This window comes from Mytilus edulis, chromosome 12 (genome assembly GCF_963676685.1).
Source record: "Mytilus edulis chromosome 12, xbMytEdul2.2, whole genome shotgun sequence".
In the NCBI taxonomy this organism is placed as follows: domain Eukaryota; kingdom Metazoa; phylum Mollusca; class Bivalvia; order Mytilida; family Mytilidae; genus Mytilus; species Mytilus edulis.
In genome coordinates this window covers 80,550,544-80,575,156 of record NC_092355.1, presented here as the reverse complement: position 1 = coordinate 80,575,156, position 24,613 = coordinate 80,550,544, and the positions used below count along the sequence as shown (strand labels likewise).

Here is a 24,613-nt window from a genome sequence, read left to right as displayed (position 1 = left end):
CCTGTTTTCCATTCTACTAATAATGATTCCAATATCAGCTCTTGAAGGTGTGATAGACATGTTTGTTTGGACAGAACATTCCATTCTTGAAATGCTTGAACTTTTTTGCTGCTGTTGGTGGTGTTGCTATGGAAAGAATCAATAAATGTCCAGTGCTCCTGTGCTCCTGTAATGAAATAAACAAATATTTCACTGAAATAATAAAAGTACTACAATGTATTGACTGTAAAATGCAATTCTTAATGATGTAAAACTTAATGTCCTGAAAGTTGGACGTGTGTACCTTACAATCATTCCAAACGACAAATATAAAAGATCTATTCTTATTAGCTTATTATTCATTGTTATTATTACCATAGAAATGGCAAAAAACTCGAAAATTTTCAAAATTCTCCAAATTTTATGAAACTTTATAGACAGTTGATTTAGCATATAAAGATATGTTTTTTGACTTTTGGAAATTTCAAAATGGCTGCCGTTGTCATGGAAACGGCCAGATGGCCTGGCAATGGGGGAACGGGGTGACATCTGCTATTGCTCGCAATGGCAAGTCTAGTTCTTATTGTATCTGGAATATTGACTTTACCACGAAAAAATCATTTATTGGTCATCAGTTTTTCCTGTTTTGTATGTGTTGGTTTTCCTTTTAAATTGTTTTACACTGGCAATGCCTTGGCCATTATAGCTTGCTCTTTGGAGTGAGTCAATACCTGTGTCATAAATTACATAACTATTACATTGTCTTATTGGCACTTATATCAAATATCATTTTGTCTTATGCTCTAGATTTTTTTTTGCCTAACTAATATTTCGATTTGAGTCACTGATAAGTGTTGATTACACAAAACAGGTGTCTGGTTAACATTAAAAGCCTGGTACGTTTGATATTATTTAAAACATTGAATTTATTGACTAAACATTAAACAGTCAGGGGTACTACTTAAACAAGTGATTTCAGGATCACCTATTAAAGTGATTGCGCTATTGAAAAATGAAAAATGTTTATAAAATTAGAAACACTTTTTAAAATCACTTGCATAAGTGATTTGAGATGTAAACATTAAATCACTTATTATAACATTTTCTCAATAATTTACCCACAATCTAGATTTACATAGGGTTAAAAAAACTATTCTATTGAAAATACAACTGAATACATGCAAAAATGCTCTTTTGCTAAATTATTTTGTCAGTTTTTAAAATTTATTTGGATTATGCTTAAACTGGGATAATTTGTAGATACGGTCAAAACCTTGAAGTAAATCATACTAATTATAAAGAAAACAAAGCAGATTACATAAATGTGTTGACCTTTATGTTATTGGTAGAGTAGTAAACTCTCGAAATATAGTATATAGAAGACAGAAATAGTCCCAAGGGTTCTTTTAAAAGCTTCAGCGCACTAACTTGCTGCCCAAGCGCACTGATAAAATTGATATATCAAGATAAAGAGATAATTGATCTATGTAGACAAATTTCAGAAAAAATTGCCATTTCATGGAAAATTAGTGAAATCAGCATTTGAAGATCAAAGAAAACACCAAAATCACTTAAATAGGTGATTACTGAAATTTGAAAATCACTGAAATAAGCGATAATGAAATCACTTGTTTGAGTCATACCCCTGACTGTTAAATCTGGGGCATTTTTGATTTTCTATTTTAGTTACTGATTAATATATATATATACTTAACTGAAAAAAAATCCAGTTAACATCCTGTGTTCTTGTGATGAAAATATTTCACTTCTTCCTGTAATAGTTAGTTATGAAAATAATTATGTTATACATATTTTATAGTTTTTGGATAGTTTTTCAGTGTACTGTAAATGATACCAAGGTTTTTGTTGACATCCCTGGACGTTGTCTTGTGAGGTTGTCCATGGGTTTTCAAACAATACTGATTTTTATAGTTCGTTCGTATGTTGTACTGTTACCACTGTCTCAAGTTAGGGGAGGGTTAGGATGCCGCTAACATGGTTAAGCCGCCACATTATGTATGTTTGTGCCTGTCCCAAGTTAGGAGGCTGTAATTCGTTGTTGAGTTACATATTTGTTTTTTGTTAATTTTTTTGTAAATTAATCAGGCCATTATTTTTTGTGTCATTTGGTCTCTGGTGAAGAGTTGTCTCATTGGCAATCACACCACATCCTCTTTTTTATACATACATAAATTTGCAGTGACATCACAACTTATAACTGACCAATCAATGATTAGCATTTTTGCTCGGGCATTTTAGTTATGTAAACAATGTTGAGAGATGAAACTAATAGGAATCCTCTAGACTTTTCATAGACTTCAATGCAAATGAATTTAATTGATATGTATCGACACCAGTTAAATATCACAATTTTACTCTTTTAATGTTGTTAAAGACACTATATAATATCTCCATTTTGATTTTTTTCATACTATATCCATCGGTTAAAAAATAATCAGCAATAAAAATATTCAGTCATTACCTTCAAATAGAGGAAAAATCTAGAGGATTCCTATTGGCATCACCACCTGAAAAATTGAAATGCCAGGATGTCCGGATTTATGTATACGTTATATTTAAATTTTAATATTCTAACTTCAGGCATACTGAATTCGGACCCAAAAAAATAAAAAAAATAAAAAAGTCTGGGATGACATAATGATGGAGAAGGAGACATTAGCCTGACTCAAATATGTGAAGATTTAGATTTACCTGTATATAGGAAAAGATCCAATCCTTGACAATGACAATTACAAGGACTTTCACGAATTGCTGCAAACGTAAAAATAACATTACATGGACAATTTTAAGAATGAATGTTTAAAGATGGTTTTTGTCCAGCTATAATTTTGTTGCAATGGAGATTCAGGATGAATTGCATGGACGAAACGACACAAAGATGTGAAAGCTGATGATGGACAAGAATCGATTTAAATAAATTTTAATGAGGGAGAGCAGCAAGGACACATGTCAGAAGAAATAGAATCTTGTCAACGGGGAATCAGAAGATTAAAGCTGATGATGAGTTTACAGCTTTTGCTGAAAAGGCTCTTTTCAGAGCCAAAAAGATATTTCAAAAAGAATTCAAATTGTTGTGACATCATAAAACTATGGTATAATTGTGGTCAAGGTCGCTTTTAAATAGAACAATTGCTAAAAATAAACCATGGTATAACTAAATAATATCATAGTTTGCTATGGTATAATCTTAAGAAAATGGGATTTGCTCATTGTTGAAGGCTATACGGTGACCTATATTTGGTAATTTCTGTGTCATTTGGTCTCTTGTGAAGAGTTGTCTCATTAGCAATCACACCACATCATCTTTTTTATATTCATGTTGTCTTTGGTATTCATGGTATAAAATCAAGTTCTATCAACAAATATAAAAGAAAAAAATCCCCAAAAGAAGTTGAAAATGACCTCAAACCTTTGATTTGATTTTATAGAACTATAATTTACTGCTTGGTTTTGATTGATATTGTGTAATAAAGAATCAAATAAAAAAAAATATGGCTTAACATACCTTCCTCTCATCACTCATTTTAATCTGTAATGTCCAAAAATGTGGCAACTGCAAGTCCCAGTTTTCTTGTGATGAAATATCCAAACATTTTGCTGAACTTAATGTGGCAATGGCAAGTCCCAGTTTTCTTGTGATGAAATATCCAAACATTTTGATGAACTTAATGTGGCAATGGCAAGTCCCAGTTTTCTTGTGATGAAATATCCAAACATTTTGCTGAACTTAATGTGGCAGTGGCAAGTCCCAGTTTTCTTGTGATGAAATATCCAAACATTTTGCTGAACTTGATGTGGCAATGGCAAGTCCCAGTTTTCTTGTGATGAAATATCCAAACATTTTGCTGAACTTGATGTGGCAGTGGCAAGTCCCAGTTTTCTTGTGATGAAATATCCAAACATTTTGCTGAACTTGATGTGGCAGTGGCAAGTCCTATTTTTTTTTGTGATGAAATATCCAAACATTTTGATGAACTTAATGTGACAATGGCAAGTTCCAGTTTTCTTGTGATGAAATATCCAAACATTTTGATGAATTTAATGTGGCAATGGCATGTCCCAGTTTTCTTGTGATGAAATAACCAAACATTTTGCTGAATTTAACATGGTTGCAATGGCATACATGTCCCAGTTTTCTTGTGATGAAATATCCAAACATTTTGCTGAATTTTATGTGGCAATGGCATGTCCCGCTTTTCTTGTGATGAAATAACCAAACATTTTGCTGAATTTTATGTGGCAATGTCATGTCCCAGTTTTCTTGTGATGAAACTATTTTATATCCTCCTGTAATAGTTACATATAAATTGTGAAATTAATAATGTTTCATATTCAAAATATTAACAGGCAGACTGCAAAACTTAATAATCATGAATTCAACCTAATATATTCTCTTCTCCACATCACCCCCCCCCCCCCCAACCCTGGTTGTGGCTTGTTGTTGTGTCCATATTTGTTTTTTCGTTCATTTTTTTTACATTAATTAGGCCTTGTTTTCTGGGTTGAATTGTTTTACATTTGTCATTTTAGTGCCTTTTATAGCTTATTCTGCAGTATGGGCTTTACTCATTGTTGAAGGCAGTACAGTGACCTGTAGTTGTTTAACTTCTGTGTCATTTGGTCTCTTGTGAAGATTTGTATCATTGGCAATCACACAACTTCTTTTTTTTATATTCATGTTTTCTTTGGTTATACATCAGGTTCTATTATTAGTGGGGAAATCTCAAAAAGAAGTTGAAATTAACCTCAAATAACAAAATTATGTGGCTTAATAAAACATACCTTTCTACTAACTTCCTTTTTCCTTGTCCCAGAATGTGGCAACTGCATGTCCCAGATTCTTGTGATGAAATAACCAAACATTTTGCTGAATAAAATGATCAAGTGCATAGGCCTGTCCCAGTTTTTTGTGATGAAATAACCAAACATTTTGCTGAATTGAATGTACCAAGGTGAAAAGCTTGTCCCAGTTTTCTCGTGATGAAATAACCAAACATTTTGCTGAATTAAATGATCAAGTGCATAGGCCTGTCCCAGTTTTTTGTGATGAAATAACCAAACATTTTGCTGAATTGAATGTACCAAGTTGAAAAGGCTTGTCCCAGTTTTCTTGTGATGAAATAACGAAACAATTTGCTGAATTGAATGTACCAAGTTGAAAAGGCTTGTCCCATTTTTTTCGTGATGAAATAACCAAACATTTTGCTGAATTGAATGTACCAAGTTGAAAAGGCTTGTCCCATTTTTTTCGTGATGAAATAACCAAACATTTTGCTGAATTGAATGTTCCAGTGGCAAAGGTTCGTCCCAGTTTCTTGTGATGAAATAACCAAACATTTTGCTGAAATGAATGTTCCAGTGGCAAAGGTTCGTCCCAGTGTTCTTGTGATGAAATAACCAAACATTTCGCTGAATATACCAAGTGGCAAATGGATATCCTACTTTTCCTGTAATGAAAGAACTAAATGTCTTGCTGAAACAGATGACTTACTCCTAAGTATATTGGCAAATGCATAAATGTCCTACTTTTGCTGTGATGAAATAACTAAATGTGTTGCTGAAACAGATGACACACTCCTAAGTATATTGGCAAATGCATAGATGTCCTACTTTTGCTGTGATGAAATAACTAAATGTCTTGCTGAAACAGACGACTTACTCCTAAGTATATTGGCAAATGCATAGATGTCCTACTTTTGCTGTGATGAAATAACTAAATGTCTTGCTGAAACAGATGACTTACTCCTAAGTATATTGGCAAATGCATAGATGTCCTACTTTTGCTGTGATGAAATAGCCAAATGTCTTGCTGAACCAGATTAATGAATACATGTCCCACTTTTGCTGTGATGAAATAACCAAACGTCTTACTGAACCAGATTAATGCATACATGACCCCATTTTGCTGTGATGAAATAACCAAACGTCTTGCTGAACCAGATAAATGTATACATGTCCCAGTTTTGCTGTGATGAAATAACCAAATGTCTTGCTGAACCAGATTAATGTATACATGTCCCAGTTTTGCTGTGAGGAAATAACCAAACATCTTGCTGAACCAGATTAATGCATACATGTCCCAGTTTTACTGTGATGAAACAACCAAACGTCTTGCTGAACCAGATTAATGCATACATGTCCCCGTTTTGCTGTGATGAAATAACCAAACGTCTTGCTGAACCAGATTAATGCATACCTGTTACCTGTTACCTGTTACCTGTTACCTGTACTGCAACTCCCTCCTATGTCAGGAGAACCACCAATCCTAGAATCGGTGTAATATCACTCGCGGTTAAAATCCTCAAGATTATGTTTAAAAGATATATAAAACCTTTAAAACTATAAAAGAGATATTAATTTATCTCCTCTGGGGGATGTGACCCTATCACCAATATTTACACTATTCTGGTATGCATAAAAAGTCATCCACCATTCAAATATAAAAGTTGCTTCTTTCATATTAAAAACGGTAAAATGTAAATACACTATATACAACAAAATGTTCTATCTTTTGGTATGACCCTTCTTTTCAGCTCGGTATTACACGCTTTTAATCACTGTTCAATTAATATTGCCCGTCGCTGGAATAATTTATGACACAGACCTCTCGATAATGTTTCTATTCTATTCTGTGCATTCTCATTTAAAAATCTAAATTTTGAGCAGTCGATAACTAGCTGACACAAATGTTCGTCATTGGTTATTAATTCTTGGATAAGATCCTGATCCTCTAGGTTTTCTGTCAATACCTCGCCTATCATATGCAGAAAATCATCTCTTATATATTGTAGCTTAGAGCACTTTAATATGAAGTGAAGTATATCTTCTTCTTCCTCTGCACATAACTGGCAAATAGGCGACACATGTCCATTGCTAAATTTAGCTCGATGATATTGCAGGTATATTGTCCCTGTTGCTAACTTTGCTTTTAAGGAGGCAGATGTGATGGCATATGGATTTGTGCCACAGCTTTTCCATATGTTATGTATTTTCCCTTCTTTGACATTTTCATAATTTAGGCGAGACAGAGTAGATTTCGATTTTGCTTCACTTATCATTTGTTTTATACAGTGATCATTGACGGTTTTATTTACCAGGTTTTTCCAAAGTTGTTTCGCGGGTGGGTTATCTATAATATCATATGGCGATGGTAGGTCATATATATTGGCAATTTCAACAGTTTTTGTAAACCAGCTACCAGATTGTAGAGATTTTGTTGCTAGCTGTCTGATAGCTAATTTTCTTTCAATTGAGTTTTCATTTCTTATGATATTTCCAAAGGTTTTCAGTATTCGTTTATGTATTTCTGATTCAATGGTAATCCGTCCAAGAAGAAGATGTGAAGCTACGTTTGCAGTTCTGTCTGGCAGGTGTTGAATTTGTCGCAAGAGTTTTCGAAAATAAGTGGAGAGGTTTTTCATGTCTTCAGTAGTAAGTGTGATGACATCGAGACCATATAACAATCGAGGTAGAACGTATGTTTGAATCAGATGAATTGCAGCTTTTGGGTTTACTCCGTTAAGTCCGTGAAGACCTGCACCCATCAGTGCATATACTGTTCTCCTTGCTGTAATTATCCGTTTTTTTACGACAAGTTTTGTGCCTGTATTTGAGGTATTGTCCCTCTCAATTCCTAGATGTGTTGATGACGTTGGGGTAGCCATAAGTTTGCCATTTAAATGCCAATTACATTCTGAAGAATTGTTAAAGGTAAGTACCACAGACTTTTGTTCACTTATTTCGTATCTGTTCTTGTTTGCAAAACTCGATTGGATATCCAGCATGGTCTGAAGTTCATATGGGTCGGTTGTAATTAATGTGACATCATCAGCAACAGTTGGAATACCACAGTATATTGAGCCAATGGTGGCTCCGATTTGGTTTTCTTCAAATGTTGTTAGTAGGGAGTTGACGAATATTTTATATGCTGACGGGGACCATATTCCTCCTTGTCGTACTCCTTGTTGTTCTATGATTTGATGGGAGAGTTCTCCTTTCCATTTAACTTTTGATGTCAATTCTGTATACCAATTTTCAAAAAATAGCCAGTTGTTTCCCTCAAGTCCTGTTTTGTGCATTTCTCTTAGGAGTCCTAAATGCCATAGTATATCGAAGGCTTTTCTGGCATCCATCAGAGCAATGTAAAGGCTTGATTTCCTTTTCTTTGCCTCCATTATTAGTTCCGTAATGATAAGTGCCGCAATACATGGACTTTCACCCTTTGTGAATCCTTTTTGTAGACTACTTTGTCTTTCTAATATTTTATTTTCATTTCTAGATAAGTGTATCTTCTCCACAACTTTGCCCACTGAACTTGTAATTGTTATTTTTCTATATGAGTTTGGGTCATCCTTTGGCTTTCCACCACTCTTAAAAACCGGGCACACTATTCCACTTTTGATAAGTGCTGGTATATGTACATGTTTAAACAAGAAGTGTATAATAAAAGCTAAAATAGATATTAATGAAGATCCACCATATTTAAGATGTTCAGCGGATATATTTAGTTCATCTGGTGATTTCCCATTTTTAAAAGATAAAATTGTTTTTTCCACAACGTCAGTTGATACATGTTCTATATTGTGTTGATTTTCTTCTAAAAAATATTTATGTAGGTTTTGTACATCTTGTTCTACATGGTTTTTAAAGATTGGGTCAAAGTTTGGATTTTCAGATGGTGTAGCTAGATCGTAAAAGTAGTCCGCCCAGGCTTCTCTTATTTCAGGGTCTGTGTTGATTATTTCTTCCTTAAAGATGAATGCTGATGCACAGGTATTCCCAGGGTCTCTTTGTTTACGAATAAGCTGATAAAAACCTTCACTATCATTTTCGTTTAGTTCCATAATTCGTTCGTATTTTTCATTTCGCTTTTGTGCAGCCGATTTACGCTGTGTACTTCTGAGTACCTTCTTACTAATTTTTAGTTCAATATATGCACTCTGAGTAGGATCTTTTTGCTTTCCTAATGACTTCCATTTTCCATAGCACTCTTTGCTTCTTTTTGCTGCTGCGGCTATGTCCGGGCTCCAACATATTTTTCTCTTTTTACGCTTTTTGACGGGTTGTTTAAATTGCTTTTCTGCGTTTTTATTTAGTATGGTACAGAGTTGTTGTATTTTCTCTGCAGCATTTTCACAGGTGATATCTGAGCTAAATAATTTTAAGTCATCTTCTACGTCCTTTGCATATTTTTGTTTATCTATTTTCTTCCAGATGATTCGTTTAGTCTGTTTTCTTATATTTTGAGTATCCTGTATTGGTATTGCACCCTGGAGTAACACCAGTACTGGGTCATGAGTTGAGGTGTTTTCTGGTTCTCTCATAAATGTTGTGTACATAGAGATAATTTCTTTACTCTGTATGATATAATCTATTTGAGATTCATCCCTCCCATTATAATGATAAAATGTATTTTGCCTACGACATTGATTTGGAATGAATAGTTTTTGCTCCTCTAGAAAATTTTTGAATGTTTTATCTCTGGAAATCCCATCCTTTCTGTGAAGTGAAGCATTCATATCTCCACCCAAAATAATGTCAGCGGTAGCACTATATTTTTCCATAATTTCTGCTATTTCATCCAGTATGGCTTGATAGTCATCCTGTGTATTGCTGCCTCTTGTTGGCATGTAAGCGCAGATAAGTATTAATGGCTTTTCGTACTTTAATTTTATAGCGATAATTCTGTTTCCACCATCTGGGAGTAATTCAGAGAACTGGTCAAATTTCTTGCGTACGCATATAGCCACCCCCCCATGTCCTCTTGTCCGTTCCCTTGGTTCAATCATCTTATCCTCGTCAAAAGACTTAACATGACATTGAAAGTCCAAAAATTCTGTGCCAATTATATGTTTTTCATGCTTATAAAGCCAATGTTCTTGCACAAAGATTATATCTGCTCTATTGCTTATTTTTTCAAGATATAGTTTGTTGGATCTATATCCTTCTACGTTAAAAGTTAGAAGTGATATGGTGCATTTGTTGGATTGACGTACGGATTTTGCAGTTGGAATTGATGTTGCATCTGGTGATGAGGATGTGACTGGATTGCTGATGGATGATGTATCCAGTGTTGTTGTGGTATTGGTTGGACATGCGGGTGGGGCTGGATCTGATGCTGTGGTGTTATTTGCTGATATCTGTTCGGCTGCTGACTGCACGTTTGTTTGTTGGATGATGTTGTTTCCTTTGCTGGTTTTCTGTGATTCTGATATCTCTGCTTGTTTGATCTCTTCCAATTGCAAGTCTGTGATCGAATGTGTTTGTTTTTGAAGTTTCCGAGTTGGGGTTGAATTTGTTCTGCTTCCTTTAGCCGTACCTTCCTTGGAATGGGAGTTTCTAAAAAATGGTCCTGATTTATTTCATTTTCATTGAAGCTATTGGCCCCATCATCATTAATAAAGTCAGTTTCGTCACCTCGCATGTTGACTATCAGGTCGTCCAGTCTGGTATATAGATCTGTTGCATCATCTGGTAAATTGTTTGTGTGGTTTTGGGTACTGTTTGATTGAAAAGTACGTTTTCTGGCTTCCTTTGGAGCGTGGTGATTTTCTTCCTTTCTGGTATTATTAGTGTTGTGAATTTTTTCATTCATGTACATTATTTTCGTGTCATGTTTATGCATGTCTAGCTCTATTTGACGCACTTTTTGCTCCAAAAACCATATTTTCATTTCATTCATTGTGGAGTTTGAGTCAGATGTTACGTTTGTTGGATTTGTGTGACTTGATTCATGGGATTTTCCGTTAATACCTTCAAGTTGTTCAATTCTCTTTCTTGCTATTACCAGAGAGTGTTCTACGTCCTTTTTTTCTTGTTCTAAATTGATGGTAAATGACCTGTTTGTGGCTATTTGCTTTTTGAGCGTTGTAATTTCTGAGTCCAGTTTGCAGATTTTGTTTTCTTTAGATTTAATAATTTTGTCTTTGGCCTCCAATTCACATTTCAATTGATTAATTTCGGTTTGGTATAGAGCATTGTTTATATTTGGCGAACTATTGGAATTGTTTTGGTGGATAGGTCTATCATTCCCTATGTGTTGCCCATTGGTTATGCCAACGTTGTCTGTATTTGTTGTATTTGTACCATGTTTTTTGGTTGCCTGTAGTTGTAATCTTTTAGGTTTGGCGTAATTTACATTATTTCCAGAGTTCTGAATTGTTGGAGTTTTACTCATGCCGGGCACCATGATTTTGGGATGCTGCATAGCAGAGCTGCCATTGTCATTGTTCCTTTTACAATTTTCTGTTGTTGTTGGTGATATAATTTGCAACAGTGTGTTTTGTGGGCTTGATACATTATAGTTTGCTGGCCTCACATTGGTTGGTGAATCAAGATTGCTTTGAGACTCATTGTCTGACTTATCGATCAAGGCATTTAACTGAATCTTACAAGTTCTACAGATATAATTGTCATCCCCAATTTCTTCAATAATCTTAATATCTACCGCACTTAAATTCTCACATTCGTAATGAAACCATTGGTCGCAAGTGTCACAACCCACAGCTTTACAATTGTTAGTACACATTTTATTGCATATTGGACAGGTTGGCAGAGTAGAGTTTGTGATACATGGGTTTATTGCCATGTTAGAAGATATCTGTTCCTTATTGCCTAATTCTTCCTGTTGCGGAGTTAGTCGGCCTTCTTTTGATTGTATTGAAGAACTATCTATGCTTGTTTTGTGTTTAGATACAGCCTTTTGTGATTTCATATTTTCCATGTCAAGATATTGTTTACAGCTTTGTCGTATCATGGAATTAATTGAAGTAAAATTTGCATTTCTATCTAGTAATTCTAGTATGTTCATCAAATAGGATTTTGTGAATGTTAGTACATGTTCTTGCTTGCCATTCAACAGGACTTTTGATGTTGAGTTGTAAAAATTCAATACGAAAAGTTTTTCATTGTTTACATAGATAGTGTACGACTCAGAGATTACAGACCCGTTAGTATCTTTTGTTTCAACGGATTTGATGTTTGTATCCTGTGTCTGTAGAGTGCTTATAGTTATATATTTAAATTCTTCATACGCCGCAGCAGAAAAAACTAGTACTAAATTTCCTTTTGTGAATTGTGGAGTTACAGAGTATGTTCTTTCGGCCGCTTCCATTTTCTTGGCAATTGCCTTTGGCTTGTTTAGAGTATAAGTGACATGATGGTCTTGAGCTTTTATACTTTTGTTTGCCAATGATCTTTTGGGTGTAAAAAGAACCTTTTTTGTGCGTAGTCTATCGCTTTTTCTTCTAGCTATTTCCATTGTTATTGTTTATAATATGATTCAGAAATAATAGTACAACGGTTCGAATTCTTAATGCGTACTTATGCAGCAACAGCGTGGCTTGGACATTCCATGCCTTCTGAGTATGTACATAAAAAATTAAATTAAGTTTTTGAATTCAGCTATCGATCTCTTCCGTTAATTTTCTTTCATGCAGCAACAGCGTGGCTTGGACATTCCATGCCTTCTGAATACGTACATAAAAAATAAAGTTTTTGAATTCAGATATCGATCTCTTGCACTAATTTTACTTCATGCAGCACCAGCGTGGCTTGGACATTCCATGCCTTCTGAGTGCATACATAAACTTTTATATTTCAAGTAGAGTCAGAACCAGCAGTCCTTTTGTATATGTTCTGCTATTTCAATAAGCCAGACTTTTGCCAGATGCGGTTTTGGGTGTACCCCGTCAGCATATAATTTAAAGTTGTAAAATTTCTTTGAAGGTTTATTTTTCCCCCTTTTGACTTGCTTCCTGGTATAAAGGTGATGGCTGAAGTGAGGCGAGTGGCAATCAGAATTCTTATTTATGTATGTTATACTTTCATTAATTTGTTCTATTTGTTTCTGTAATTGAATATCCTGTTCTTTAAAAATTTCAGGGTTAGGATGGTTGGCTGCCTTGTTGCATTCATAAATTGAGTAGATGGGAATTTCTAATAATGTTAGCCTGCAGTTAGGATGATTTTCTGTAATGGAGTCAAAGTTTTGCAATAAAGTGATGATGTTTTGGGCAGCATCTGCTTCTTGAGATTTTAAGGAGATATATCTATTTTTATCTCTTGTGGTTGTGTTACATGTGCCTAGCCATACGTATATGTGCAGATTTCCGTGAAGCTTAATCTTATCTTCGATGTTTTTTATTAGCCAGTCATAACCTTGTTGAATTGTTCTGTCACTTGCACACCACCATAAAATGTTCTTATCAAACGGATGAACTACCTGACTAGCCAGGCGTAATCCTTTGCTGTCCGATAAAATAACAGGCGTGAAGCGTTTCGTCCCTACCAGCGGGCGCCTCGGTTTTTGCAAAAAGTCCAAAAGTTTTTTCTCTGACATAAATAATTTATGAATGGAAAGTTCAAATGGTCATAAACAGTAAAAGTCTTTTATATATATGTACAGCTAATACCTCTTTATGTTTAAAATATCAGTGAAGGGTCACATACACCAGGGTGACAGATATTTACATGTTTGAATAGGGCGCCAAAAAAAATCAAATATGGCCGACCCGGGAAGGAAGGTATGCTTTGAAAATAATATGTACAACGGCTTGTTGCACTGTGTTACTATTTAAAAAAGTCAATATTACTTTGTTAAAATACTCCAATGAATATATATACAGGTGAGGATAGATTAAAACAATGTTAATTTGGTAAAATTTTCCTCTAAGTCAGGAGCAATTTCAGTGCGACCGTCTTCTTCCAAGCCTCGTTTCTCAAAAAAACATGTCCCAGTTTTGCTGTGATGAAATAACCAAACGTCTTGCTAAAACAGTTCAACGCATACATGGATGACTTTTGCTGTGATGAAATAACCAAACGTTTTGCTGAAACAGTTTAATGCATACACGGATGACTTTTGCTGTGATGAAATAACCAAACGTTTTGCTGAAACAGTTTAACGCATACATGGATGACTTTTGCTGTGATGAAATAACCAAACGTTTTGCTGAAACAGTTTAAGCATACATGGATGACTTTTGCTGTGATGAAATAACCAAACGTTTTGCTGAAACAGTTTAACGCATACATGGATGACTTTTGCTGTGATGAAATAACCAAACGTTTTGCTGAAACAGTTTAACGCATACATGGATGACTTTTGCTGTGATGAAATAACCAAACATTTTGCTGAAACAGTTTAACGCATACATGGATGACTTTTGCTGTGATGAAATAACCAAATGTTTCGCTGAAACAGTTTAATGCATACGCAGATGACTTTTGCTGTGATGAAATAACCAAACGTCTTGCTGAAACAGTTTAATGCATACATGGATGACTTTTGCTGTGATGAAATAACCAAACGTTTTGCTGAAACAGTTTAATGCATACATGGATGACTTTTGCTGTGATGAAATAACCAAACGTTTTGCTGAAACAGTTTAATGCATACATAGATGACTCTTGCTGTGATGAAATAACTAAATGTCTTGCTGAAACAGTTAAATGCATACATGGATGACTTTTGCTGTGATGAAATAACTAAATGTCTTGCTGAAACAGTTAAATGCATACATGGATGACTTTTGCTGTGATGAAATAACCAAACATCTTGCTGAAAGTTAAATGCATACATGGCTGACTTTTGCTGTGATGAAATAACCAAACATTTCACTGATTGCGATTTCTTTTGGCACATGAATGGTTCTGTAAACGTGCGATTGACTCAAAACATATCTTGCTGCAATGTTCCATTTGATTTGTGATGAAATAACCAAACATTTCACTGAATTGAATAATTTTCTATGCAATGTTCCATTTGATTTGTGATGAAATAATGAAGCATTTCACTGAATTGATAAATTTTCCATATATATGTATGTATATGAAAATTGACATCATATTATATTTTTTTTAAATTAAAGTCTAGATTAATCAAGTGGATTTTCCTCTACCACGACCTTTTCCCTTTCCTTTACCTTTTCTGCTGCAATTAGGACAGAACCAATTATTCTGGTCTTTCTTCAAAAATTTCTCTGTTCCTTTGATATTTACACATTTGTAATGGAACCAGCAGTTGCATTTGTCACATGCAATACTTTCAAATTGCATTTCTGCTGGTTCCCAATCGCATTCCAACATACATAAGGAACAAATATATATTTCACTTTCAGACCATTCATGTGCCAAGTTTTTCTTTTTTGAAAGAGATAAGTGTTCATCATCTTTACTACATTTATTCTTCCTTTTAGGACTAACAACCTTCGAAGAAGAAGGGGTTTGCCTATCGCCCAAGGCTTGTATTTTTGTCCTTAATGCCTGGTTTTTTTTCCTTGGAATGGTTCTTTTGAAATATTTTAAAGAATCAACAAAAGAAATTCTAATAAAATGTTCAGTTACATCCCGATATAATTCCATAATAAGTGTTAAAAATAGTTCATCTTCAATTTTACCATCATCCTGAATATCAAATAATGAAATCCATTTGCCAATTAGTACATCATCATTATCAACAGCATTCCTACAATGGTTATGCAAGTCTTCCAAATATAAATGCATTTGTTTCAGACTTAATTTATGTTGTAATACACTATGTAAAGACAGGAAAAAGTTAAATACACTGTCATTTGGTATTGTTAAACCCCTCGATGGTCCTTGCTTAAAATCAATTTCAACCATACTTTCATCATTGTCAGCAACATCTAATTCACTAATGCGAAACTGCTTCAGCAAACACTGTTTTTTATAGTCCATCCTCATAGCCAGCTTGCTTTTTTTGGTGCTCTGACCCATTTTTCTTAATACAGACTCTTTTAAACGTTTAGTAATTTTTTGGACACAGGCTCCAGTCAAATACCTAATTTTGCTTTTTCCTGCTGAGGACAATTCTTCCTCTATGCTTGTTTCAGCCTCAATGTCAGTTATCTGTTTAGCAGTTACAGCTTTAGCTTTTTTTTCTATTTCTTTATTCATTAACCAAAATACTATTTTGGTGGACAATTTATTCTGATATTTATTTATATTGTTCACTTTAAATAGTTTCTGAATAGACAATATATGTTTATCAGATAACACAAATTCATTCAACTTGGTGTATGCATTAATCCAATTATCAGAATTATCCAATTTCGCACTAACAATGGCATCAACATTATAATATAGATAATTCACATGGTCTTTCAAAGGTAATGATACGAAGAAATCAGGAGATATATCCGACATAAATGGCGCAGATTTATTTTCTGTTTGAAATTCAAAAATATCCCATGGTGAAGCTAAAACTGGCAGTTCATCCATGTCCATACAAATATAAGTATCATCTGGATCCTGATCAGTTGGGTCATCTGGCGGGGGACATTCGACAGATGGCATAACAAATGTATCCTTACAACAGGATAAATCATCTAAAAAATCATTAAAAACTCTGTCATAAAATTCATAAACAATATCTGGATGTTTCTTATTAGCAGCTGAACTGTTATAATTAACCAGCCTTAAACCGTCAATGCTGACTGCACGCCCAACTGCAACACCCATCTGTCCTGGAGCAAAAAATGAAAAAGAATCAACTTCCACATTTTGCAGTGTCTGTCCTTGTGCTCTATGTACAGTAAGTGCAAATGCCAATATTACAGGAAACTGTTTCCTGCTAGCCAAATTCTTCTGTTGTTTCAGATCAAAAACATCAAAGGAAGCTCTTTCAAGAGTAACTAACTTTCCATTAAAGTTGATAATAGGAAGAATATCCTTTGCCACATGGTGTACAACTCCCTGCATGCCATTACAAAGTCCCTGAGTAATATTTTTGACTAAAATGACTTTGGCACCTTTCTTCAACAGTAGGCTTTTGGGAGCCACACAGTCTCTCAAAATACGTACATTCCCTTCATCTTCAGCCTTGTAAACCACCAAGTCTTCATCTATTTCTTCCAACATTTCATGATTAATAAACTGAGCATCAAAATTGGTTCCAAATAATTTTGTGACTTCATGATTTGGTACATTCAATGGACGATCCAGTTGTTTTAGGAAAGAAACAGTTTGTTCATCTGGCATTCCATCACAAAGCTGGTTTACTGCTTTAATGAGCATAACCTCATGCTGCCTGACAACCTGAAAAAAAAGTGAATCAAATACTTTAAGTGGCTAATGTTTTACAAGAAGTGTGAAGCAGCTACCAATTCAGAAATTGTTTGAATTTCTAAGATTTTAAATTAACTAAAATTTTGCATGATTTTTTTTAATAGTCGTTTTTGGCTTTGAACTAGCTGTCAGTAACTGCGAGTACTTTCAGATCAGTACTAATAGTCATTCTGTTGTTGGGATGTTTAAGTGCTGAGCCACTCTGTTTTTGTTAGATGTATTTCTATCCATCTGATGAGTTGAGCCTTTTTCAACTGATTTTTATAGTTCGTTTCTATATGTTGTACTGTTACACCACTGTCCAAGGTTAGGGGGAGGGTTAGGATCTGGCTAACATGTTTAACCCCGCCACATTATTTAAGTATGTGCCTGTCCCAAGTCAGGAGCCTGTAATTCAATGGTTGTCGTTTGTTGCTGTGTTACATATTTGTTTTTCGTTCTTTTATTTATACATTAATTTGGCCGTTAGTTTTCTTGTTTGAATTGTTTTACATTTGTTATTTCGGGGCCTTTTAAAGCTGACTATGCGGTATTGGCTTTGCTCATTGTTGAAGGGGGTACGGTGACCTATAGTCGTTAATTTCTTTGTCATTTAATTTGGTCTCTTGTTTAGAGTTGTCTCATTGGCAATTACACCAAATCTTTTTTTTTATATAGACATCAAAGAGATAGAAGCCATCACTGTGGGCCCCGCTGTAAATAACAAGACATTATCTTTACCATATGACATTTGAATCTCAACTGTTAACTAAGCTTTTGACTTTGATCTTTTTACATATAAAAGGACACACCCTCTGATGTCAATTGATATACATGTCAAGTAAGAACTTTGAAATCATAATGTTTTTTAAGATATAGAGCCGACACAATCTTTTCAATAGACCATGGCCATGGGGTTCTATACTGAAACCTAAGTTTTTTACCTAGAACTTTGACCTACAAAATTTTGAAATGATAATGGTTCTCAAGATATAGAGCAGACACAGTTTGTTACAGACGGACAGACTGTTCATATATATGTCGACCTGCCACTAGACAGGGCCCTAATTATATACTACTTTGAAGGACAAATAAAAGCTTTTACAATATACTAATTTTTTCCTTGTTTAAATATACAGTTTTCCATGGGTACAAGATTTATTTCAATCAAGTAATAGATACTCAAGATATCATCAGGAAATCAATGACCAAGGAATAAACAGGCATAGCAATTAATGTTTGCTCCCTATATTTTATGAGTCTTGTCCTCAGTCATGCTAATGTATCAAATTTGTGCCTCTTGCACTATCATATGTTCAGTGGACCTTGAAATTGGGTTAAGAACTATAATTTGGCATTAAAATGGAAATATCATATCATAGGGAACATGTGTACTGAGTTTCAAGTTGATTGGACTTCAACTTCATCAAAAACTACCCTGACCGGTCATGGGACAGACAGACCAGAAAACATAATGCCCCTCTACTATCGTAGGTGGGGCATAATTAAAATAGCATACACAATAACCTGAATAAAAGGGAGAAAAATCTGATCCAAAAATGTGTACCGGTATATATACTTGATAGGGTTTTAGCATGAATTGAACATATTTTACCTCTATTAAATTGATGTGATGAGGAAATGACAAATTGAATTTATCACTTTCAAAGCAGTATGCACCGTGATCATCATATCGGCGATTTGGTACTGGTGGCAACTGTTTAAAATCACCACATCCTATCACCTGTGGGAAAAAACATGAATTACATTTTCTATGATCTTGGTGATATATAAATCAATAATTTATGCGACAAAAATTTCATGGGACGGACTGAGTGATGGACAGACATTTGTAAAAAAGTACACCCCCTTTTTTAAAGTGGGAGTATAATAAACCTAAATTGCTGCCCTTTATAGCTTACTATTCAATATGAACTAATGTTCCATGTTGAAGGCTGTACTTTGACCTATAATTGTTGAACTTTTTATACATTGTGACTTGGATAGAGTTATCTCATTGACACTCATATCACATGTTATCATTTGTAATTATTTGGTTTCTATGTTATGAAGACACAGATAGAATTTTTATATTAATATAAATAATTATGAATTTAATTGCACAAATCCATTTTAAATCATGCATGAAAGACCATAATTCTTTAACTCATATAGAACAAGACAATTAAGAAAAATCATAGTGAGCTGAACATCTAAATAGTGGTATATATTTGTATCTATTGTTTGGCTGATGTTCTTAAAAAGTTAAATGTCCTTAATTTAGCTACTTTATTCTGAAAAATTAAAAAAATATATACATGTATAATTGTTTGCTTTGTGCATAGCTGATGTACCTTTGTCAGTCATTTCATACACATTATCAAACACATTATAATAGCAAATAATACCTATATACCACCAAAAATTTTGGTATTCTTTTTGACATGCCTGCACACAAATTCAACCATTTCAAACACTTTTAATGACAGCATTGATATTTCATCAATTATCAGTGTATCAGCTTCTTCAATTCTCTTCTTGGCATTAGAAAACTGGTCATCATTGTCAAATAATTCTGCCAACTTTTCATATGTATGACGACCATCAAGTATCCCGGCCCAATGGTGCAAAGTAGTTGCACCATGGCCAATCTGCAGACTTGCCATTCCAGTAGTTGCAGTAACTGCCACATTAAGATTTAATTTTAACGATTGCACAATTTTTCTATAAAGAAAATATTACAATTAGTTCGGAAATATAAACCAATTCTTAGAGCTAATTAAAAAGCATCATGTTGTCAATATTTGTATGTAAGCTTATCTAATCTGATCATTCTTATAATATATATAAACTCGAGACTTGACTATACTTTTAAAAATTAATTCTTAGTCTGTATTTTTTTTGTGTGTCATATTGTTACACCACTTCTCTTATATATAAATAAAAAGGAAAGGGTTGTTGAACATGTTGATTTTTTTGATTTTTTGGTGATAGTCCTTAGTTTTGCTTTTTTTATCAGTTGGTTTTCTTGCTATATCTTTAATTTTTGCACTGGTAAATTTGGGGTTCATTTATACTGTAAACAGTTTGGTCTGAGCCATGGCTCTTAGTTGAAGGCCATACTGTAAGCTATATGGCTCTACATTTAAGGCCCTACTTTAAGCTATACTGTATACATGGCTCTATGTTATAGGCCCTACATTAAGCTATACATGGCTCTATGTTGAAGGCCCTACTTTAAGCTATACATGGTTCTATGTTATAGGCCCTACATTAAGCTATACATGGCTCTACATTGAAGGCCCTACTGTAAGCTATACATGGCTCTATGTTAAAGGCCCTACATAAAGCTATACATGGCTCTATGTTGAAGGCCCTACTTTCAGCTATACCGATCTACGTTGAAGGCCCTACTGAAAGCTATATGGCTCTACTTAAGGTCCTATTGTAAGCTATAAGTGCGAAAATATAATTTATAAAACTACATTGTGTCTTTGATAGTATTGTCTGGTTGGCACTCATACCACATTAACACATCATCTTATTTTTATACTGTAAAAATATATCATAATTAAAACCATATATTTTATTTGGGTTATATTGCTAGATGTTAACATGAGCACTTACATTATTTTTTATATTGCAGGTTGGCAGTTAATTATGTAAATGTAGAGGAGGAGAAGTGCGAGACAAAATTGCTGGACATATATGAAGCTTGCTTGGCATTCTACTCATTGAAGAAACAAGCACCTCCTAGTAAAGACTTAGTAGGTAAGCTGATACCAAGAATTTTTGGTGTCAGTTCTACCAATAAATTCTTTAAAAGTGATTACAAAAAAAAAATTGTATACGAACAGTTAAAATTGAGGCCTCAGAATAGCAGCCCTGTAGTTATTCCAGCTTATTGTTCAGCTCTTGAGGAAGAAAATCATTATAAAATAAGATGTCCTTTACCAACTCTGGTTAATAATGAACAACAATTTTGTGATGTAACATTTGGCAAAGATGACACATGGCTGACACTGAATAATACAAATTTCAAAAGTGGATTTCCACTGCAGATAAACCAGGCAAATGTGGATGGTATGCTTAATGTTATATGTTCCCTTAAACTTTGTAGTGGGATAAAAACTCATGCTGAAGTCAATTCAAGTGCATTTCATAAGGAAACTTGTTGTTTGTTGATTGACCCTGAAAATAGTTATGAAACACTGAAATCAAAATCCTGTCAAATTATGTTAAACTGGATCGGAAAAAGTGTAACCTGCATGAGATGTGTAGATTCATATTCTAAAACACAATCCAAGAATAAAAGCAAGAAACGGCTTAATGAAAATGAAAATTTATCCCAACTGAACGTTAAAAAAAAATGTGTCGATGAAAAACCAGCTTTAAAAGAAATGAAAAATAGTATGAATTGTATTGAACCAGAATCTTTGAAACCTTTGCCTGAAAATAAAATTATAACCACTCAAATTAATGAAAATCAAGCTATTTCTATTCCCGATGAAACTGTGAAAAATCCAATCGATGAAAATCAACCTATTTCTATTCCTGATGAAACTGTGAAAAATTCAATCCAACTTTCAGAGAAGGATCATGATGATCTAGAAGAAATTTTGAAATTAGTTTTAAAAACGGATGTCTCAGAAAATTTTGTACTTCTATTGATATCGCAGCTGAATAACTGCAAAAAAGGTTTAGATGTTCATCAGAGAAGGTGGGACCCTAAAATAATTAGTTTGTGCCTAACTCTTTTTATAAGGTCTCCACAAACATACAATGACCTTAAACAATCTGGATTTCTTGAATTGCCATCAAAACGGTTATTGCAGTACTATAAAAATTCTGTAAAACAAACTCCTGGTTTTAACCAAGGTAATATTACTTGGATGACTTAAGAAATGGAAAAACAAAAAATTTCTGAATTTGGAAAACATGGACGAAATGTCTATTCAGGATGACCTAATTATCACAAAATCTGGTGATTCCTGGAATATTGTTGGCTTTGTTGATATGGACACCACTAACAATAATATTGATATAATTTGTAAAGGAAAAAAAACTGTGGCGCTTGCCACTCATGCTCTCCAGTTTGTTTTCCATGGACTTACTGGCTTCAGATGGCCTATTGCATATTTTGGATCTTATCCGGCAACAGCACATCAACTTTACACAACATTTTGGAAGTGTGTTGATATAATGGATGATCATGGCTTTACTATTGATTATGTTATGGCTGATGGAGCCTCAACCAATCGCACTTTCACAAATATGTTATTTAACAAATGTAATCCCAGGGAACATGATTTTGTGTTTCGTGATGTTTTTTGTAAAAGTCACAAAATGTTTGCTATTCAGGATATAATGCATGTCATTAAAAAAATTAGAAATAATACAGAGTCTAGTAAACAGGAACACAAAACAAAAGCTGGAAGATATCTCATTATTAATGATAAACCAATAATATGGGAGCACTGGATTGAAGCATTTAAATTCAATTTTCAAAATGGCTTTGCAATACATCATAAGCTTACAGAGGAACATATATATCTGACACCTGCATCAAAAATGCGCAATCAATTGGCAATTCATGTATTAAACAAGGACATGCTTTATCTCATGAAATCGTATCAGGCAACTTTACCCAGGCCTCAGATGTTGGCATCAACTGTAGAGCTACTTGAACATACCTCCCAGTTGGTAGAAATATTTTGTACCCAGAATCAGACAGTTTCATCAATGGATAATCCAAAGTTTGCAAAACTAATGAACATTCTTAACTTTTTTAATTCGTGGGAAGAGACTGTAAAAAAATCTGTTATGATGGTAGACTCCAAAAATTTAATAACCAGAGAAACCCGAGAAGACATTAATTCGTCAATAATGGGATTTATTTCATTTTGTCAAGTTATGCTTAAGAATGGTAATAGCATTAACCCTGGGTATCTTAATTCCGATTTAGTGGAAAACTTGTTTGGCCAACAAAGAGGAATAAGGAATGGTGCCAACACAAACCCAACTTTAGCACAGTATGGGCCTGCAAATACGGCTATAATTCTTGGGCAATGCACTGTCTCCAATAAATCGAATTCTGGAAAAACAGCCTCCTTTTTCACAGCAACAACACCATGTCCTTTGAACCCAGCTAGAAATAAGTCCAATGTTGCTATGAAGAGAGGAATTCGACTTTAATGTCACAATAATCAATCACATTTTATATAAAAAATTAACCTTTTAAAGATTTTAAGCTTTTAGTAAGATTTTATTTTGGTCTTAACATAGAAATTTATTCTCAGACAATAAAAGGCTTTGAGAAATGGGAGTAAATGTTTCAGCGAAACATTTCATTATTTCATCACATGGACTCTGTGACATCCATAAAGCATCATAAAGGGCCAAAAAGAAATAGCGTGTCTAATTTGACCAAGAGCTCTACTGTGATAGTCGAGTTGACATATTTATAGACCCTCATTGATAGGATTTCAACCTCCTGTGGTAAGCCGACAAATGTGCACATTTTCCCCTCAAAATTATGAATCCATGATTATTCGATAGACATGCTATAAAATATTGATAATTTCTACTCGCCGATTGTAATTTCCAGCTAAGATTATTGAACATGTGGTCTAACATCTGTAGTTACCTGTGTAAAAATATAGTTTGCCGACCTGAGGTCAAAGGTTTTTTGCCGACAAAAAATTAAAGAGGGTAAATCGTTTACGGTGAAGAATTGTTTTCCGTTTTTAATGAAACTTGACAGATTTTGCTAATTATTTTTTTAATCATCGGAAATGTCCTTCTTGGTGAAATTCGAATTAAAGCTGTTTTATTATGCTGTACAATATTGGTAACTGAGTCATAATCTTTAAATTTATTTCAAGTACAAATTATTCTGCGCGATAGAAAAATGTACAAGGGTGTACTTGAAATAAATTTAAAGACTTGTAAATTATAATTTGAATGAATTCATTGTCATCTTCTTATTCTTCTGCAATAATATTAAAACTCTATTTTAAACAAAAGCTGCTGGTTTTTAAAACCAGTTATGAACGAAAATGTTATAAAACAGATATTATAAAATAAAAAGTAAGGATATCAGAAGGATTATTTAAAGTCAAACGCACATGACTGTCAAAAATGAACGGACAATGCTACGGCAATAAATAGAAAACGACAAAAGACAAACAACGATCGCAAAATAAATGAATAAACAGCAAAACAAGTTTACAATCGCACAATAGACGATAATATTATAAGTAAAGACTATTTCACAACAAAATCAAATCTTGAGAGCCGGGTGCGACGTGATTTTTTTACACTGATGGCCGACTACCGTTACGCTAAAATATTTGTATTAAAACATTTACCGACTGTATCAACCTATGAAGTGTTTGTTTTAAACATTTAACGACTGTGTCAACCTTTTATAAGTTGTTATAATTTTTTATAAGTTGTTATAAACATTTAATGGCTGTGCCAACCCTTAGAAAGTTGTAACAAACATTTAACGACTGTCCCAACTCTAAAAACGTTGTGACAAACA

General features: G+C 34.0%; 2 protein-coding genes across 2 annotated transcripts in view; one reads left to right on the top strand and one right to left on the bottom strand.

Moving 5' to 3' along the window:
* The window catches only part of LOC139499202 (uncharacterized), a 28,833-nt gene extending 5,524 nt beyond the window's left edge, over positions 1-23,309 (top strand). Inside the window, exon 2 of the mRNA XM_071287880.1 lies at positions 20,714-23,309. Within this exon, the coding sequence (XP_071143981.1) occupies positions 20,714-21,968 (1,255 nt within the window). The 3' untranslated portion in view covers positions 21,969-23,309. The remainder of the gene's footprint in view (positions 1-20,713) is intronic.
* Positions 13,798-19,814, bottom strand: LOC139499201 (uncharacterized). Its single transcript, XM_071287879.1, has 3 exons — positions 19,476-19,814; positions 18,683-18,811; positions 13,798-17,058 (listed from the first exon to the last, which is right to left on the bottom strand). The coding sequence occupies exon 3, from the start codon at positions 17,035-17,037 to the stop codon at positions 14,881-14,883; it is 2,157 nt and encodes a 718-aa protein (XP_071143980.1). The 5' UTR covers positions 17,038-17,058; positions 18,683-18,811; positions 19,476-19,814; the 3' UTR covers positions 13,798-14,880.
* Positions 23,310-24,613: the final 1,304 nt, after the last annotated feature.

Coding starts and splice junctions, on each gene's coding strand:
- LOC139499201 (XM_071287879.1), bottom strand. CDS start 17,037: ATGCTCATTAAAGCAGTAAACCAGCTTTGTGATGGAATGCCAGATGAA.